The sequence below is a fragment of the Syngnathus floridae genome, chromosome 2 (assembly GCF_059516105.1).
Source record: "Syngnathus floridae isolate MCC-2025c chromosome 2, RoL_Sflo_1.0, whole genome shotgun sequence".
NCBI classification, from domain to species: domain Eukaryota; kingdom Metazoa; phylum Chordata; class Actinopteri; order Syngnathiformes; family Syngnathidae; genus Syngnathus; species Syngnathus floridae.
In genome coordinates, this window is record NC_142414.1 from 25,153,466 (window position 1) to 25,170,000 (window position 16,535).

Consider the following 16,535-nt stretch of genomic DNA (forward strand, 5'->3'; position numbering starts at 1 on the left):
CAGACCCTCGGGTGCATGGTGAAATGTAGTGAGAGGGGTGGAAGCCTGAAGTGTGTATGAACTGCAACATGCATAGTTTGTAAGCATGTGAAATCCTGCTTGCCTGCCTACCTTGCCGTGCCCTTTCACCATTAAAAAAAAAAAAAAATCAGTGTTCAAGCATTCATTGACCTCTAAACATGAGCAATCCTCCTCTAGCTCTCACTATATATTTGGTTCCCCTTTGGCAAGTGCACTCTTCTTTAATATAATTTGTATTTTCAATGTTGCAATTGCGATTTGATTTGCAATTATTGTTTTTTACAAAGTCATTTTCCCGTGTATTTTTTTAACAAACAAGTAATAAATTCATATATACAACAATAAACAATGCCAGATGGTTTGGTCTCATAGGTTAAGCTAACGCTAGAATAAATGTGTACCCATAAATCAATATTAAAACAGTTTATCTTCTTTCAGTTGAAATAATATACTAAGCATTTTCATTTGCAGTATTTTAAGCAATCTACCAAACAAGTGTGGTTTGAACAGCATTAATGCTACACTCATAAAGTAAAGCCAACCGTCCGACCAATTAAAACAAACCAGCCACCCCAACCCAAATTGCAATCTTTGTGATTTGAAATTTGCATTTGACTACTTTGCAGTGTCAATTTCAATATAATTGTTCAGGCCAGGTATCTGGACAAGCACACTTGCACCAGTGCTTTCACACCTCCGACCAGACACTTTTACATATTTACCCTCCAAACTCGACACCTGCATCCTTTTCACCCACAAAACAAGAACATGGCCGTTTATATTTTACGAGCAGGAAAAAAACAAAACACAGCTTTGGAAAATGTGGCTAGTTCTTTGAGTTCATGAACGGCGCACATCTATAACCATCTAGCGACATGTTGGTTCTTCTCCATCGCACCTTGATGTCTTTCTGTTCACCGCGATTAGAAACGTAGCGCTCAGTGGAGGCCATCTCTCAACCGGTCTGATTGGGAGATGTAATTTGCCCAGTTGATCTGTCTCAGGCGAGTTTTCTCGGGGGGAATGATACACCGAGGCATGATATTACATGCAGCATGGGGGTGAAATTAGAGTGTCGAGCTCTGCTCGGTAGACTGGATGAGCTTGGAATGTTTAAAGAAGTGAATGTTGTTATTCCTTTTCGTTTTGGACACATTTCAAATACAGACGACAAACAGTGTCAAACAATTCTCATCACACAGATTTGCAAAAACGAGAGAATCACAGCCATGTGCCTGTCTGGCCGGTTGTTGCCGACGGTGCTTAGTGGAGAAACACCACACACGTGCACCAACTGCTTGTCTCACCAGTTCTCATCTGAACTCATCTTAATACCTGTATTCATTTTAAATGGGAGATTATAATTTAATGTCATCGCTCTGTGGGCCACCATTGTTGTTTTGGTCCCAAAATACTCATACGTGTCTATTCCGGACACGAAATACACATCCTCCAGTTTCACAGATTTTTTTCCAGATAATGTGGAAGTGAGAATCAAGCGGAAGTGAGATTTTCTCTTTTAAATATTATTTTTAATATTTGCATCTCAATGCTCTGGAGCATGGACGATGGGCCACATAAGATGAAAACACTTTTCAAATGTATTCGTTTGCCATGCCGCGAAGCTCCTCCTAGCACAATTCAATGTTATATTGATATTTTTAAGAAATAGTCCATTGTTAACACCTTCCTTCCTCATGTGCTACAAGCCCTTCTTTTTCCATCCACTTCCTCCCACATACGTCCATCTTCTGTCATTTTCTGTGAAATCCCTCGTTTCCTGTCTCCGGGGGTCTGTAGGGGTTACAAAGGGTGATCAATATGTGCCAGAGAAAGTCTTTTGACAAGTCAAAGTTAGTCAACTCCTCCTTGCTTTTGCCATGTTGGTCCCCTTCCCTCCTTTCTGCTTTCGTTTGTCAGGCATAACAAGTTTAGCTGCCCTGTTTCTGCTTTGCATTTGGAAAGTGACTGATCAACTCCATTTGAATTTTTATCAAACTCCTCCTGGTTGAAGCAAACTGAATGCTTTGTTAACTGAGTGGTAACTGACTTTTCTGAAACTGAACCTGTTGTGCCTAAACAGGTGGTGGACGACATGGGCAACATCAAGTTTGCGCTGGACACAGGCCCGGACAGCCCTAGCAACAGCTGGCTCAAGTATGTCCGCTCCGCCCCTTCGTTTGAGGAGCAGAATCTCGTCGCCTGCCACCTCACCGGAGACCAGGTGAGTGTCCCGCTTGGATTTGGATCCCGCTTAAGAGACACATTGTTGTGGTGTCGTTGTCCAATGACAGCGAATGCTGCTTTGCTCTCCTGTTTCCCATCCACTAAGAGTGATTAGCGGGTTGTGTGCTTGCCATTGTGGCTGCAAAAAATGTTGGCGTGTAGTGACCAAGAAACACTTCTATTGTGTGGCTGTCACTAGGCAGATTGCCAGCGTTATTAGGAAGTGACACCTGGAACGAAGCTTAAAGACGGTCCAAGACTCATCTGACTCATAAAACCTTCACCCAGTGATGTGTAATAATCCATTTGCTTGCTATTTGTCCCTTCTTCGCACTGTCATAGAGATTTGTAAATACACTTAAGTGTGGGCCAGTGTATTTGAGCTAATAATGAAACAATCAGGGTTTGCGCTAGACACACTCTTTGTCATTTATTCTTAGAACAAACTTGAGTTCAAGTTTTCCTCTATGTAATTGGTTTGGTCAGGTGTGAACAGATAAAATTAGAACTCAGCTGCCGACCAAACCAAGCATTCTAATCAATGTTGGTGAAGGTTATTTGTTATGAGAAGAGAAAGCGATGGTGATCAACGATGGATGTGAAGACTTACTCCATATTTTCTTATCTTGTAGTAATTGTCCGGGTGTGTAATGCCATTGTCAATTGCGTCAACGTTGTGTTTCTTACTGTACAACTGTTGCAGCTCAGACCTCTTTGGTCTATTCAATTATAATTATGTGGTCGTTTGACTCAGGAGGGGCATCCAGCATGAAAAACTGTGCCAATATGAGACAATATCATGAATTGGTCAAAGAGTTTAGTGGCTTCTTCGCGTGTGTGGTGTATTTGAATGAGCAATAAGAATATAACTTTATGCATAGGGCCAAAGAGAAGTCAAACTTGCCCTTGAATGATGGGAGATGACATGACATGCGACATGACAGTGGGACGACAGGAGCCGAATGCTCCCATAGAACTGGCTTGTGTGTTTCCACATTCCTGTCACTCCACTCTTATTTGTTTCTTAATCCCTGCCTGCATAGCCGGGTACTCCTCGTGCCTCGCCCGCCTTTTGTCTCCTTTCTTCGTCCTCGAGTCTTGACCTGCCACCTGTCACTCTGTCACATGAAGGGGACGGGCCACCGTGTCCGTTTAAGATTCAGACATTTAGAAAGAAAAAGCAACCCGGCTCAGAGCAAGTCAGAAGGAACACACGGGGGCCTCTGAGATTGACAAGCACCAATTGGCTGGCGACACCAACCTGCCTAATCCTTTTAAGATTTTCACATCAGTGCCCCCTGCCACTGCCGTACATTGTCAAATGAAAGAATCAGTGCACCACAGAAAATTGTGCAGACTTACTGGACCCAGTAAAGGTCACGTGTTCTGTTGCTTTTTTGCAGTTTGTACCTGGCAAATGGCTTTGCTTTTGTTTTCCTGGCCAGTGGTTCGTCACAGTTATGAGCCCATCTTTTATTTACACACGCCACAACACATGGCCACTCAGTGCTAAAATGTTTTGTTGTTGTTTTTTGTTTCAGTGATTCGCCTTCTCTGCTCTTTTACATGCACAATGCATGAGTTTAAGGAAATGTGTGCACTCTGCAAATTCAAATGCAGGCCTTGAAAGAAAAGAAAAACAAAAGGGCCGAGTCTGTTTGTGTATGACTTTATGTTGTAAGATGAACATATATGGAACATTGTAGGCAATTAATTTAGCTTGGTATCATTAAATTAGGCTTCTTTTTATTTTGTGAACGGTGGATTATCCTCCCACTAATATTTAAAGCCCATAAACGATGGCCTCCCAATTCTTCTCTGTCTAAAAATGTAGAGCACCTGTTCAGTGGCTGAGGCAATGTTGCATCCAGTGAGGGTGAAAATGTTGGGAGTGTTGCAATAAGTTGGGGCTAAGGTGGGTTGATTTGATGAAAAACTATACAGTATGTCCACCTTCTACTCACTCTGTTGTGTTGGTAAGCGCTGTGAGCCCTGTTTGATATGCCCTTTCACCCCTGGATGGATTCATCAATAGACACACACAGAAGGTGTCTGTGTGTGTGTGTAGGCCCACAGGGGGTTTACTGTGCGACTTGCAGCTGGCGTTGATCGATGTGCCCTCTTTTTCTCTGGACACTGGACAGAGATGAGGAGAGGTCAGGACTGATATGAGTGTGTGGGCCCTACTGTATAAGGAAACACATACACGTGTAGAATACACACACACACGTACAAGTACACACACACACAAACACACGCACACACACAGACACACACAGACAGGATTGTAAAACAGCCGTTCTTATGCTTCAATTAGTTTATTTATTATAGGACATTTACGCCAATTAAAAAAAACATTTTTAATACTCCAGTAAACAATATGTTTTAAACTCATTTTAAACTTAAAATGTTTTTCCCCATTTCACCTGTGATTTTTTTCTTTTATCAATTTTCATTAAAAATAAAAACATAACTATAAAGTACATCGTTACCTTTAACATTAAGTTTCGTTTTTATTATTATTATTATTATTATTATTATTATTATTATTATTATTATTATTATTATTATTATTATTATTATTATTATTATACGAACAATATTCGTGCGAATATTTCCAATCGCTTGTCTTTAGATAGGATTTTTCTCTGCGCGTCTATTTTGTATGTATGTCGACGTGCGTATATCTGGTCGGGAGTGAGCGTGTGCGGGTCACTCGGGTTTGCATTTATCCATTACGCACATCAATATTAGATGCGTGCTGTTGATGGGGGTGGAGGGGTGCTCGGACCTGCGGGGAGGGGTCCTCCGTGCCAAGATAAGACGAGTAGGAGTGGCCGGCGGGGGGGACCACAGAGAGTGCGAGAGAGAGCGACACAGAAAGAAAATGAGCGTAAACCAGTGAGAGAGAGCGAGAGCGAGAGAGAGCGAGAGAGGGAGAGAGAGAGAGAGAGAGAGAGAGAGCGCACCGGGGGTCGTGAGGAGGAACCACGAAAAGAGAGAAAGAGAGAGAGAGCGACTCATCATCATCATCATCTTTAAAGACGCTCGGAGACTAGATTAAAGAAAATTCCAAACGACGGCAGTACACCAGTTCAAGGAGGCAAACTCGTCGAACGTGTCACCTGGCGTGCGCAAGACTGCCGGGACGCTCCGCGACTTCTGAGGTTTGGTCAGCTTCGTTTGCTCCATCGGCCCGGTTCCCGGCCGGGACTGGGAGTTGCGGTGGAGCGAGTATGGGTTGCGTTGCCAACTCCACCGGGACCCAAGTGCTAGTGCAACTGGAGGCTCTCCGCACCGCCGCGCAACTTTCTCAACTATTCCGCCTTACGGAGAAAAAAAAGGTCAGGCCACTATTATGAATAATAATAATAATAGTAATAATAATAATAATAATGTGTCGTATCGGCTTTGTCATGCAACTCTTCAAAGTTAGTTTTGTGCTTCTGCGAGTGTGTGTGTGTGGGGGGGGGGGGGGGGGGTGCGCTCTGACCCACACGGCCTTCAGTTAGTGTTGAGAGCCCTCATGTGGCCCAACTTCACATGGCAGGCTTTGCGAACTTGTCCGCGCAGAAGTGATTTCTTGAATAAAAGGCTACTGACTCACTCTGATCTGTATGGATGTGTTTGTACTTGATAACTTGGCTATTCACGTTGCTGTTTTAAATGTTTAATGTGTGCATGCATTTTTTCTATGCTTTAGAAATTGTTTCTGATAAATGTTCACGATGGGTTGCCCCTCTGTAGCTACAAGGATGTCGCTCTTATTTTATTAAACATACCTAAAAATCTTAAGCAATTCGCAATAAATTATGTAGAACGTTTTAATTTTGAAATTCTGAAGCGTACATTTAGTTGCCGCTGCAATTTAGAGCAATTGCACAAGCGCCTATAGACGTTTGCAGACGTTTTCTAAAAGTATTCGTTGATTGATTTATATCAAAAATATTTTAATACATTTTAAGATGAGTCAGCGTGTGCTGTCAATTGTGGAGAGGTTTTGTTTCGATCGCGCTGAAAAAAGTTTTTATCACACTGATTTTACTCTTTTACAGCTAGAGTGAGCAGGTAACCTGCTGTATTTATGTCTCAATCAGAGCCAAGGCCTCTCATTTCTAATGATTTTGACCTCGGCTTTTTTTTTTTTAGTAACAATTCTCCTTCTCTCTCCCTCTCTCTTTCTCTCCGTAGATTTATTACAAAGCTGTCCGAGACATAGATGCAGGGGAGGAGCTTTTAGTTTATATGAAGGACGGCATTTTCCCGGAGGGATCCATGGCACCCAACTTGCAAGGTAAGAAGACTAATGTGCCTCATTAGCTCACAATTTAAACTCTCTCCAAAACTGCGGCCTGTTTTACTTGGGCGCACTGTGTGCCGTGCATACTACTTCATCCACTGCTCGCTGCTGCTCATTTAGACGAAAAAAAAAAAAAAAGCAAATTATTTCAATTTTTAAATCAAAAACCAGTGGCAGTTAAAGTCACATTTTAACGGAATTTCCAATAAACGCACACATTTGTTTTATTCCACCGAATACAACAGGGAGGGAAAATCGTTGGAACTTAAATGATTTCCAATTTATTATCAACCTCACACTGTAAAACCATCCACAGAATACAAATTTATGATTACACTTGTTCTAACATAAGCTACAATTTTTCAATGATATAATTTTATCTTTTAAAAAATAAACACACTCTTTCTCTCTGTCTCTGTCTCTGTCTCTCTAGCTCTAGCTCTCGCTCTGTCTCTCTCTCTCTCTCTCTCTCTCTCTCTCTCTCTCTCTCTCACACACACACACACACACACACACACACGTTGTTTGCATTATTTCAGCCATTTACCAGTGCATTGATAAAAAATTCAGTTTGTAGTTTTTCCTACATGCAAGATCTATTCAATATGCAAATATATCCACGGGAAACTAAGGAAGTGTGCGAGTCCAATTGTTAAATAGAAGTGACTGAGTGTAAATGGTTTGTTCAGCATTCGTGTGTGTACGGGTGTGTGCGCGCGCGTCTGCGCGTGTACGTCCGCACGCGCGTGTGGGGGGGCGTATGCGCGGGCACGTGGCGTGTGCACGTTTGCTTGTGCGCGCCGCAAGTGTGTGCGTGTGCTCGCGGGTGTTTTAATTAATAGAGGGCATAAAAAGAGGAAGCAGGCTAATAAAAAGTCTGCAATAAAAAGTAATTTCGTTTGTGAATATGCGTAAAATGAGAGGATCAGCCATAAAAACAATTTATTCTACTCTAATATTTTTCTGACTCTTAGCGCAGTGTGCTTTCTGCATGGGATTTATCGGAGCGGGAATTTAGAGTAAAGAACTTGAGGAGCCCCTTGAGACGTCACCCATGGTCCCAGATTAGCTGCTAAACTACACATAATCGTTTTTCCAATCATATCCCCCAGAGTCATTAGCCTTCGCTTTAAAACCCACCAGCCCCACTGAGATGAGCAAAAGAAAAGCCATTTTAATTCGTGAGTTTGAAATTTCATCAAAGTGCCAAGGAGAAACAAATATCAAAATACACTTTCTGTGGAACATATGCACGCTGGTGTCAAAGTGTGCAATTTAGTAGAGCTCTTTAACCCGGTGTAATCGCCCATTGACCAGCAGGTCATTTGTCCTCCTCATCAAGGTTGGATACATGGCCGTTGCTACGCTAATGCTCTTTTAATGTGCCCAAGAAGGTCCAGCTGGATAAGCGGTCGCAGTAGAATATGAGCCGAGCGTTGCACTGTATACTTCGCTGCCTGCCGATAAACCCATTCAAATGATGGATGGGTGTGTACGTTGTGGGTTGGCAGGTGGGTGCTTTTGGCGCCACCGTGTCCCTGCCTACCTCTATTCCTCGAGGCGCACCGTATTCCTTTTTGGAAATTGTTCACGCACGTACGCTTATTAATGTGCACAAAGAGTCTCCGCTGGGCTTCCCTCCCCGAGCTGTTCAACTTGGACACGGGCTCAGGAACTCGCTATTGAAAGGACTGGCCTGAGTTTTTATGTGTTTGACCTCATTGGTGAGAAGAATTGTAAAGGTTATCAACATGGAAGGGACAGACTGGGCTCTATTGTTTCCCGTCTACTCATGGAGCCCCTGCAACACTTTCCCTAACAAGCAATTAACGGTGTTAATGAAGGCTATATATTTCACGGCTAATTGATTTCCATTTCATGCAATTGTCGATGGTTGGGTTGTTGGTTTTACCACCTAATTGAGAGTCAATTTAGCTGTAACTAACCCAGAGAGAGACAATTGATGCTAATGACGATATAGATTGATGAACTGATACAAATCATCAAAAGATACATTATTGATCCATAGAATAGTTACAATTAGGCCCACTATTATTCAAACGCTGAATTTAGTCAAGTCGCTGTGCTTAATTTTTGGGGGGGGGGAAATTAAATAAGATATGACACTTTTAATATGTATTTGATTGTAAAGGCTATTGTAGTGACTCGAGTGCTGCGTCTCGTGTTTTGTGCACACAGATGAGCAGGTGTATCGCTGTGAAGACTGTGACGAATTGTTCTCATCAACTCTCGAGTTGCGGCGACACCAAAAATATTCCTGCTCTAGTGCAGGCTCCATCTTTGACACCCTCAGAGAAGACTTCAAACAGGAGCGGGAGGACAGCGATGAGCCCGTCCATGAGTGTAAAGACTGTGAGAAGATCTTTCCAAACGAATACAGGTGAACTACATTGTGACAGCGCCAGTAGGATCTCACAAAGTGTTGTAAATGTTCAATTTGGTTCATTACGCTTGTTCTGTCCACATGAAGTCTGGGCCAGCACATGATAGTCCACACAGAAGAACGGGAGTACAAGTGTGACCAGTGTCCCAAAGCTTTCAACTGGAAGTCCAACCTCATTCGTCACCAGATGTCACATGACAGCGGCAAGCGCTTTGAGTGTGAAAATTGTGATAAGGTACAGCAAACCCGGCACGTAAGTGGTGAACTGGACACACGGACTTTACCTGATCAGAAATTCTGCTCGATTTGGTTTCATTGTCAATCCTAAAAGTAAATGTAAAGATATTCCGTCACGATAAAAGTTCATGAAATGTGACAATGAAATACATACTATTTGTATCAATTTTGTTCATCACAGGTCTTCACAGATCCCAGCAATCTCCAGCGTCACATCCGCTCCCAACACGTGGGGGCTCGAGCTCACACTTGTCCCGAGTGTGGCAAGACCTTTGCCACTTCGTCAGGCCTCAAACAGCATAAGCACATCCACAGCAGTGTCAAACCTTTTATCTGTAAGTGAGAGTCCTGTTTGATGTCAGTCTCTGGATTTGATGCCACCTTGTACTTTTCTATATGACTCTTTTCTTTACATTGCTTTTTATCTTGTGTGAGTCTTCTGAACCAAACACACGAGTCCAAAGTTTATCTTTGCATTCATCTATTCAACCGCACAGTCTTGTGAAAAATCTGTACATTGTGTTGGACTGAACTTCACTATTTCCGACTTTACATGAAGGCAGCAAGTCTTTGCTTGATGTTTTCATCCCAAACTCCCATTCACGTGTTGCTTGTGTATGTCGTGGTCAATTTGGTTTACACAGTTAGAGACAGTGTTAAAAAGGGTTTAACCAGGCCCTGATGGGCTGCATCTTCTTGTACCCCCAGGTGAGGTGTGCCACAAATCCTACACCCAGTTCTCCAACCTCTGCCGCCACAAGCGTATGCATGCCGACTGCCGAACTCAGATCAAGTGCAAGGACTGTGGCCAGTTGTTCAGCACTACCTCCTCCCTAAACAAGCACCGGCGCTTCTGCGAGGGCAAAAACCATTACGGCTCCCCAACGGGAATGTTCAATCCCGGTATTCCCATGAGCTCCAGTCCAATTATGGCTAAGGCCAAGTCCCACCATCCTCACCTTCCGGGTCTGAACCAGTCCAGTTTGGGCTTCCCCGACTACTTTCCGTCCAGACCTCATCCTCATGCTGGTTTGCCATTCTCCCCAGGGCCCCACGGTTTCCCATCCCTCCCGCATGGTTTCCCAGGCATCTTTCCTCCGTCACTGTATCCACGACCGCCTCTATTGCCGGCTAGTCCAATGATGAAGACGCCCCTTGGCAACAGTACTCAAGAAGTCAAACTGCCTCAGAGTCCTCGAGATGGCCCTCCATTATCTTTAGTTAGCTCAACAAATGGTAATGGTGGCAACGGTTTAAGTCTGACTGAGGACAAAGATAGCGAGAGTAAACTAGATTTGTCCTCTGGTGGAGAGGTAAAGACTAAATCTAAGATGGCAGACATTTCAGATGGCAGTGACCTGGAAGATGTTAACACCACAAGTGGGACAGATTTGGACACCACAACTGGTACGGTCTCAGGTGATGGTTCTGACCTGGAGAGTGATGGAGATAGTGAACGTGAGCATAATGGCAAAAGAAGAAAGCCGCCTGTGGTCCTATCAAGGCAAGATGGCCACCAGTTAGAGGAGGCAAACAGTGCTGTGATTCCAGCGGTGTCTAATTCAGGGAACCTCTCCATCAACCGTCCCTTTTTTTCATCAGTGTCAACCCAGCACTCTTTCTTCCCCCCACCTGATGAGCAAGCGCTGCCACCCACCACCGCGAATGCTAACGTAGCCACTACCGATTCCATCAAAGCCATTGCTTCTATTGCTGAGAAATATTTCGGCCCCGGCTTGATAGGTCTTCATCAAGAGAAGAAGATGGGTCCATTGCCCTACCACTCCATGTTCCCCTTCCAGTTCCTACCCAATTTCCACAACTCCCTGTACCCCTTTAGCACTGAGCGGGGTGCCCTCACCTCTGGCCTGTTCTTTAAGGGAGATCCCAAGTCGCCTCGTGAGCAGCTACATAAGATGGTTTCTGGTGCACTCGGCGCGCCTGTCCCCGCTGTAGAATCACCATTTGATCTCAGTACGAAGCCCAAGGAGACCAAGTTATCTCCTCCAACTCCAGTCAACCCCTCAAACCCAAACACAAATACTGGCAGTAGCAGAGGCTCTTCAGTAATATCTGGCAGCGAGGAACAACCATTAGACCTCAGTATTAACAACAGAAGCCGAGGAAGTCACAACGGTATGGCAGTCGAAGCCCAAAATCAAAAGAACCACATCTATGGAATTGGAAAGGGAGTGTCCATCAAGGATGAAAGTCCCAGTTTTCCAATTCCTCACTCCCAGTCACTGCATCAATCCCCAATTGTACCGCACCAACAGGTACAGCAACACCAACCACCTCCTCTGCACTACGCCAAACCTTCCGCTTTCTTCATGGACCCAATATATAGGTATTTCTACCCCGATTAGACCACAAGGCATTACTTACACATGTGTCAAACGTCTTTGGAGCGAGGCATTAGATTTTGCAGATGATGCCTGACCTTGGTATGTAACCCTCTGCCTTGCTGTTGGTCCAGCAGGGTGGAGAAAAGGAAGCTACTTGACCCTGTAGGAGCTCTGAAGGAGAAGTTCCTCAGGCCTTCACCGCAGCTCTTTCATCCGCAGGTAGACCTACATTAAAACAACATACATGTGCCAGAATAAGTATACTAAATAGTGCATGTGCTACTCTGAAATCGAAAGAACCACCTCTGAGGTATTTCTGATTATTCCCACACGTGATCAAGTATTGGTGTTACACAAAAGGTACATGATGTGAATAGCCGTCTCTTCTCCCTCCCACACTGCTACAACCTGAATTGATTGGGCTCCACGCACCATCATTCCACACAGTTGATGTTATGTTCTCAAGGGCTGTATGACTTCTTCCTTTGTTTATTGAATGGCGCCTGTGTACTTGGTCACGCTACCTTTTTCAGAAGACACAGCCTGTTATTGCAGCCCCTTTGATAATCACGCACATTGTTCGACTGTCCCCAGACTCTGCCTGTACAAATCTTGATCGCAAAGAATGATATTATTTTCTTTTAATGAATAGTAAGCACTTGAATTGTATCCTCACTAATCTTAGACATGGCATTGTTTCATGTAGTGGGAGCCCACGGGCCAGCTCATAACCTAAACCCCTCCAAAAAAATTTCTGTCGTGAACTGGCTGGCTAGATAATAGCACCGTGTCCATCAAGGACATCCTGTGTTTGTGTCCAGGAGAATAAGGGGCTCTTGTCGGGGAAACTGCTTAAAATCTGACCTGGAAATCTGTGCCCTCTATCAACTGTGACTTTGCAGTGCACACATCTGAGGCATATGTGGGCAGATGGACTCAATGTTTTCTTTTTATATATATATTAACCAAAAAAATGATCTTACATTTTTTTCTCTAATTACCAATGACCACTGCGGTGCTATAGCTACAGTAATTCTGCAAATAGTTCTTCCCAGCTGACTTTGGGCGAGAAGCAGAAGCAGGGTAAACTGATCACCAGCCACAATTTAAAGTCTTCAATCAACCTAACAAGCATGTTTTTGGAATGTGGGAGGAAGCCAGCGGTACCAAGAGAAAACCCATGCAAACATGGGGAGAACATGCAGACTCCTCACAGAATGTCCAGATCCTAAATTAGAACCCCAAAACCTCAGAACTGCGAGGCAGATATGCAAACCACCACCCTGCCTAAATGAGACAGAAGCTTTTATTACTCTAAACCTTTTTACGTGTTGTCCCGTGACATACCATTTCTTGTTATAATCCACCTAACATAAAGTGTTCTCATCTTATTCTTATTCTTTAAGCATGGAAGCTTCCTAGTGATCCAAAAACAATGCCACCACTAATTCAGTCTTCATGACAAAATCAGACCCCCCCACACCCACCCGCCCTTAGCTTGTTCTCAGACTACGAATAAACACATTGAGACGGCAGGTCTGTCCCTGTGTCTCTCCCGTCCTGTATTCACTAAAAAAGGAAGGATGTAAGCTGTTTTTGGCAAATAAACTCCTACATAACTACCTCCTGCCCCCCACCTCCCCTTTGTTCACAAGTATCTCGGGGGAAGGCCGCAGCTATCAGTTGGGGTTATCTCAAACCATATTGTGCAGCGCCATACGGAACTCTTGAATGGCTCATTTAGCCAGCTCGCCAGAGATGTGAGGACATGGCCAAGAAAAAAGAGGCTAGTGGGAGAGGAGAAGATACTTTGTGAGGGTGTACTTTTGGCAAATGCTGAAATGCTGATGGGAGGAACTTACTTTCCACCTTCTATGTGTCTCAATATATTCAACATGTTTGTCTGTTTTTATTCATCATTATACATCTTTCTTTCAACACACACAAACACCACCCCCTCCTCATCTCCTCAGATGTCTGCCATGGAGAACATGACAGAAAATCTGGAAAGCTTTGGTGCACTAAAACTGGACATGCCGCCCAATTCACTGCAACATACGGCTCACCCACTCTTCAACTTCCGCTCCCCTCCTCCTTCTCTCTCGGATGCCATCCTCCGCAAGGGCAAGGAACGCTATGCCTGCAGGTCAGTGTCACACCTTGTAGCTGATGATGGTTTTTTTTCAAAGGATGCTCAAATATGTAAATATTTTTGTCTATACTATTTCCTCTTCCTGTTTTTCTGTTCATTCTCCCATGAAGGTACTGTGGGAAAATCTTCCCTCGCTCGGCAAACCTCACCAGACACTTGCGAACACACACAGGCGAACAGCCTTACAGGTATTTCTAGTATTATGGTATTATTAGGTATTATTAGTATTATGTATTATTTGTGTATTTATATGTATTATTTATTTCTCATGTGGGCAATGTGAATGAGTTGCTCATTCTATAAAGATTAGAGGTAGAAAGGTTGAAGCTACTCAATCCTCTGTTTCTTATGTTCTCTTTCTCTCTCTGTCTCTCTCTCTCTCTTGCGCGCGCACTCTCTCTCTCGCTGTAGCAGATTTCTATTAATTAATTTATTTAGTTAGTTATTTAGTTATTTATTTAGAAAAACGGCATTTGTTAGCCCATAGATAGGCTAACTTGCATTGGTGTCCCCCCTATAAGGAGTGAATATCTGAATCAAAACAGTAAAACATAACAATACTGGCAGTTATATATTCTTTATCCTCTATAAAAAACAACAATATGACTGCAGTTTACTCACCACCATCTCCGTTTATTTCCAAATTTAAAGAGCAGCACAATGTTCATTGATTTAAAGCCCAAAAAGTTTTATTTCTAATTTTTCTAATATTCTTTTTTCTTTATTAGTAAATATTCATATTCTATTTATTTATGTGATTACTCTAATTTAAAATTACAGCGTACTATTTAATTAATCATATTAAATCTCCATTTATTCCATTGAGAAATATGATTTTAGACACACATGTTCCAAGTGGTCACAAAACAAAATGAACACATTCCTCAAGGTGCCACTATAATTATTAGATTTTGACATAGAATGTCCACGTTGCAAATGCAGAGATCCTATACTGTATAATGAACCAAATTGTAGGTGGTCACCCTGGTTCTCCTGTGTGCCCTGACAGGTGCAAGTACTGTGACCGCTCATTCAGTATCTCGTCCAACCTGCAACGCCACGTTCGCAACATCCACAATAAGGAGAAACCCTTCAAGTGTCACCTGTGCAACCGCTGCTTCGGTCAGCAGACCAACCTCGACCGCCATCTCAAGAAGCACGAGCATGAGAACATTCCTGGTAGGACTCCCTCTTAATAGAGACTTCATTTGGAGTTATTTAACTTGCCTTGTTAATGGGCTGACTTATGAACGGTACACATTAGCCGTTTGGAAAATATTAAATCTTACCCTTAATAAAATGTTTAGTGACGTGAAAGCAAACAACCATAACACGCAAAGTGGGAAAGCCACTTCATTCAAGAGTTCACACTTATTTCTCCATATGCTTTGCCAAAAACAGCTTCTCTATGCCCAGCATGGAAGTCATCCACTGCATCTATGATTGCCACTCTAGTGACATTTTAAAGTGAATAAACCTTGTTTGCTCAACATTTCAAAACCAACAAGAAATGGTCATTAGATGTCATTTTGTTTTGCTCAGTAAAATCTTGTAAATTGCTGCGACATCAACAGACATATTTTTGGTGCATGTATTTATTATATTATTTGACAGTTTCATTTTTAAATTAGGTACTTTGATCAGCATGTTTGAAATCTTTACTGATGGGAAGATGGCTTGATTTAATAACGCTGATTATACTCCTCATACTACTCGTATTCATATGCCTGATGAATATTAAACTAAACATGCGGCGTCTACCTGTGTGCGTGATTACATTACATCGTTTGTGCATGTATTAATGTGCGCGGATGTGTATGTCTGCACACTTTCCCCACCAGTGAGCCAACAGTCTGGGATGCTTTCCAACCTAGGAACCACCATCTCCTCGCCAAACTCCGAGCCAGACAATCATGCACTTTTAGATGAGAAGGAGGACTCGTACTTCTCCGAAATCCGAAACTTCATCTCCAACAGTGAGATGAACCAGGCCTCCAGCTCCACGGACAAAAGGTAAAAAAATAAAATAAACAAATATAATCATGCAGAAAATGTTGCAATGGGAATTTATGCAATTTGTGTCAAACCCTCAACTATTTCCTCAAACAGACCTGTAATCGTCATTCCAGTCTTCAGTCAACTCATTGTTTTTATGGTTGCAGTTAGTCCACAATGCTTAATGCACAGTGCCCCCTAGTGCATTACAGTTTGATGGCAAGAGGAAAATGCTGGCAAGAAGAAAATGCCGTAATTAGACTTTAAACTTCCTTTATTTGCCATTCTAATAAACTGAGTATATGGAACGAAATGTTGTTTAAAATAACAAATAATTTAGCAAAAGTACCAGACTGGGGCAATGTGAAATCTTCCATGACATGACAGAGAAGTTCTGAAATTCAGAAAGAGTGACCAAAATCACAGAATGGATAATGTAAAGCTCTAATACTCTAATAGATGTGAGTTGATTTCTGGCATTTGTCAGTAGAAATATTTTGCCAACTTGTGTGATTTTCGTTTTGTTTTGTTTTGTTTTGTTTTGTTTTGTTTTGTTTTGTTTTGTTTTGTTTTGTTTTGTTTTGTTTTGTTTTGTTTTGTTTTGTTTTGAATTCCAACTGACACCACTCAGGTTTATTGCACTCAAGCTTTAACTAAAAATTTGTTCACATTAAGATGAAAAAACTTTTCATCTTCTATTTATTTGTGGGTGCTAATGCTAAACACAAAAGTGAAAAACAGCCATGATTTGTTCATTCAAGACCAGTTTTTTAATTGCATGTATAAAAGATTCATCCAGGAGGAAAAGCCATTTGTGTGCATGTTCATAGTGTTTCTTCACTTTTCCCAAAGTGA

At 42.6% G+C, this 16,535-nt stretch overlaps 1 protein-coding gene and 1 long non-coding RNA gene across 10 annotated transcripts in view; one reads left to right on the plus strand and one right to left on the minus strand.

The window, feature by feature from the left end:
- prdm16 (PR domain containing 16) overlaps positions 1 to 16,535 on the plus strand; it is a 149,263-nt gene that overhangs the window by 126,682 nt on the left and 6,046 nt on the right. For 2 of the 9 annotated variants that reach the window (XM_088369962.1, XM_088369958.1), the window contains exons 4-14: positions 2,105 to 2,245; positions 6,439 to 6,541; positions 8,747 to 8,948; positions 9,039 to 9,204; positions 9,370 to 9,523; positions 9,897 to 11,535; positions 11,665 to 11,752; positions 13,507 to 13,679; positions 13,796 to 13,873; positions 14,695 to 14,864; positions 15,527 to 15,698. In XM_088369962.1, the coding sequence (XP_088226088.1) occupies positions 2,105 to 2,245; positions 6,439 to 6,541; positions 8,747 to 8,948; positions 9,039 to 9,204; positions 9,370 to 9,523; positions 9,897 to 11,535; positions 11,665 to 11,752; positions 13,507 to 13,679; positions 13,796 to 13,873; positions 14,695 to 14,864; positions 15,527 to 15,698 (3,086 nt within the window). Of the gene's footprint in view, positions 1 to 2,104; positions 2,246 to 5,101; positions 5,592 to 6,438; positions 6,542 to 8,746; positions 8,949 to 9,038; positions 9,205 to 9,369; positions 9,524 to 9,863; positions 11,536 to 11,664; positions 11,753 to 13,506; positions 13,680 to 13,795; positions 13,874 to 14,694; positions 14,865 to 15,526; positions 15,699 to 16,535 lie in introns of those variants that run through there. The other 7 variants (XM_088369954.1, XM_088369960.1, XM_088369959.1 and 4 more) reach the window with 6 other exon arrangements.
- Positions 1,697 to 5,592, minus strand: LOC148402749 (uncharacterized). The gene is made up of 3 exons (XR_015857316.1): positions 5,373 to 5,592; positions 4,212 to 4,383; positions 1,697 to 1,815 (listed from the first exon to the last, which is right to left on the minus strand). It is a non-coding gene; the product is annotated as an uncharacterized LOC148402749 (long non-coding RNA).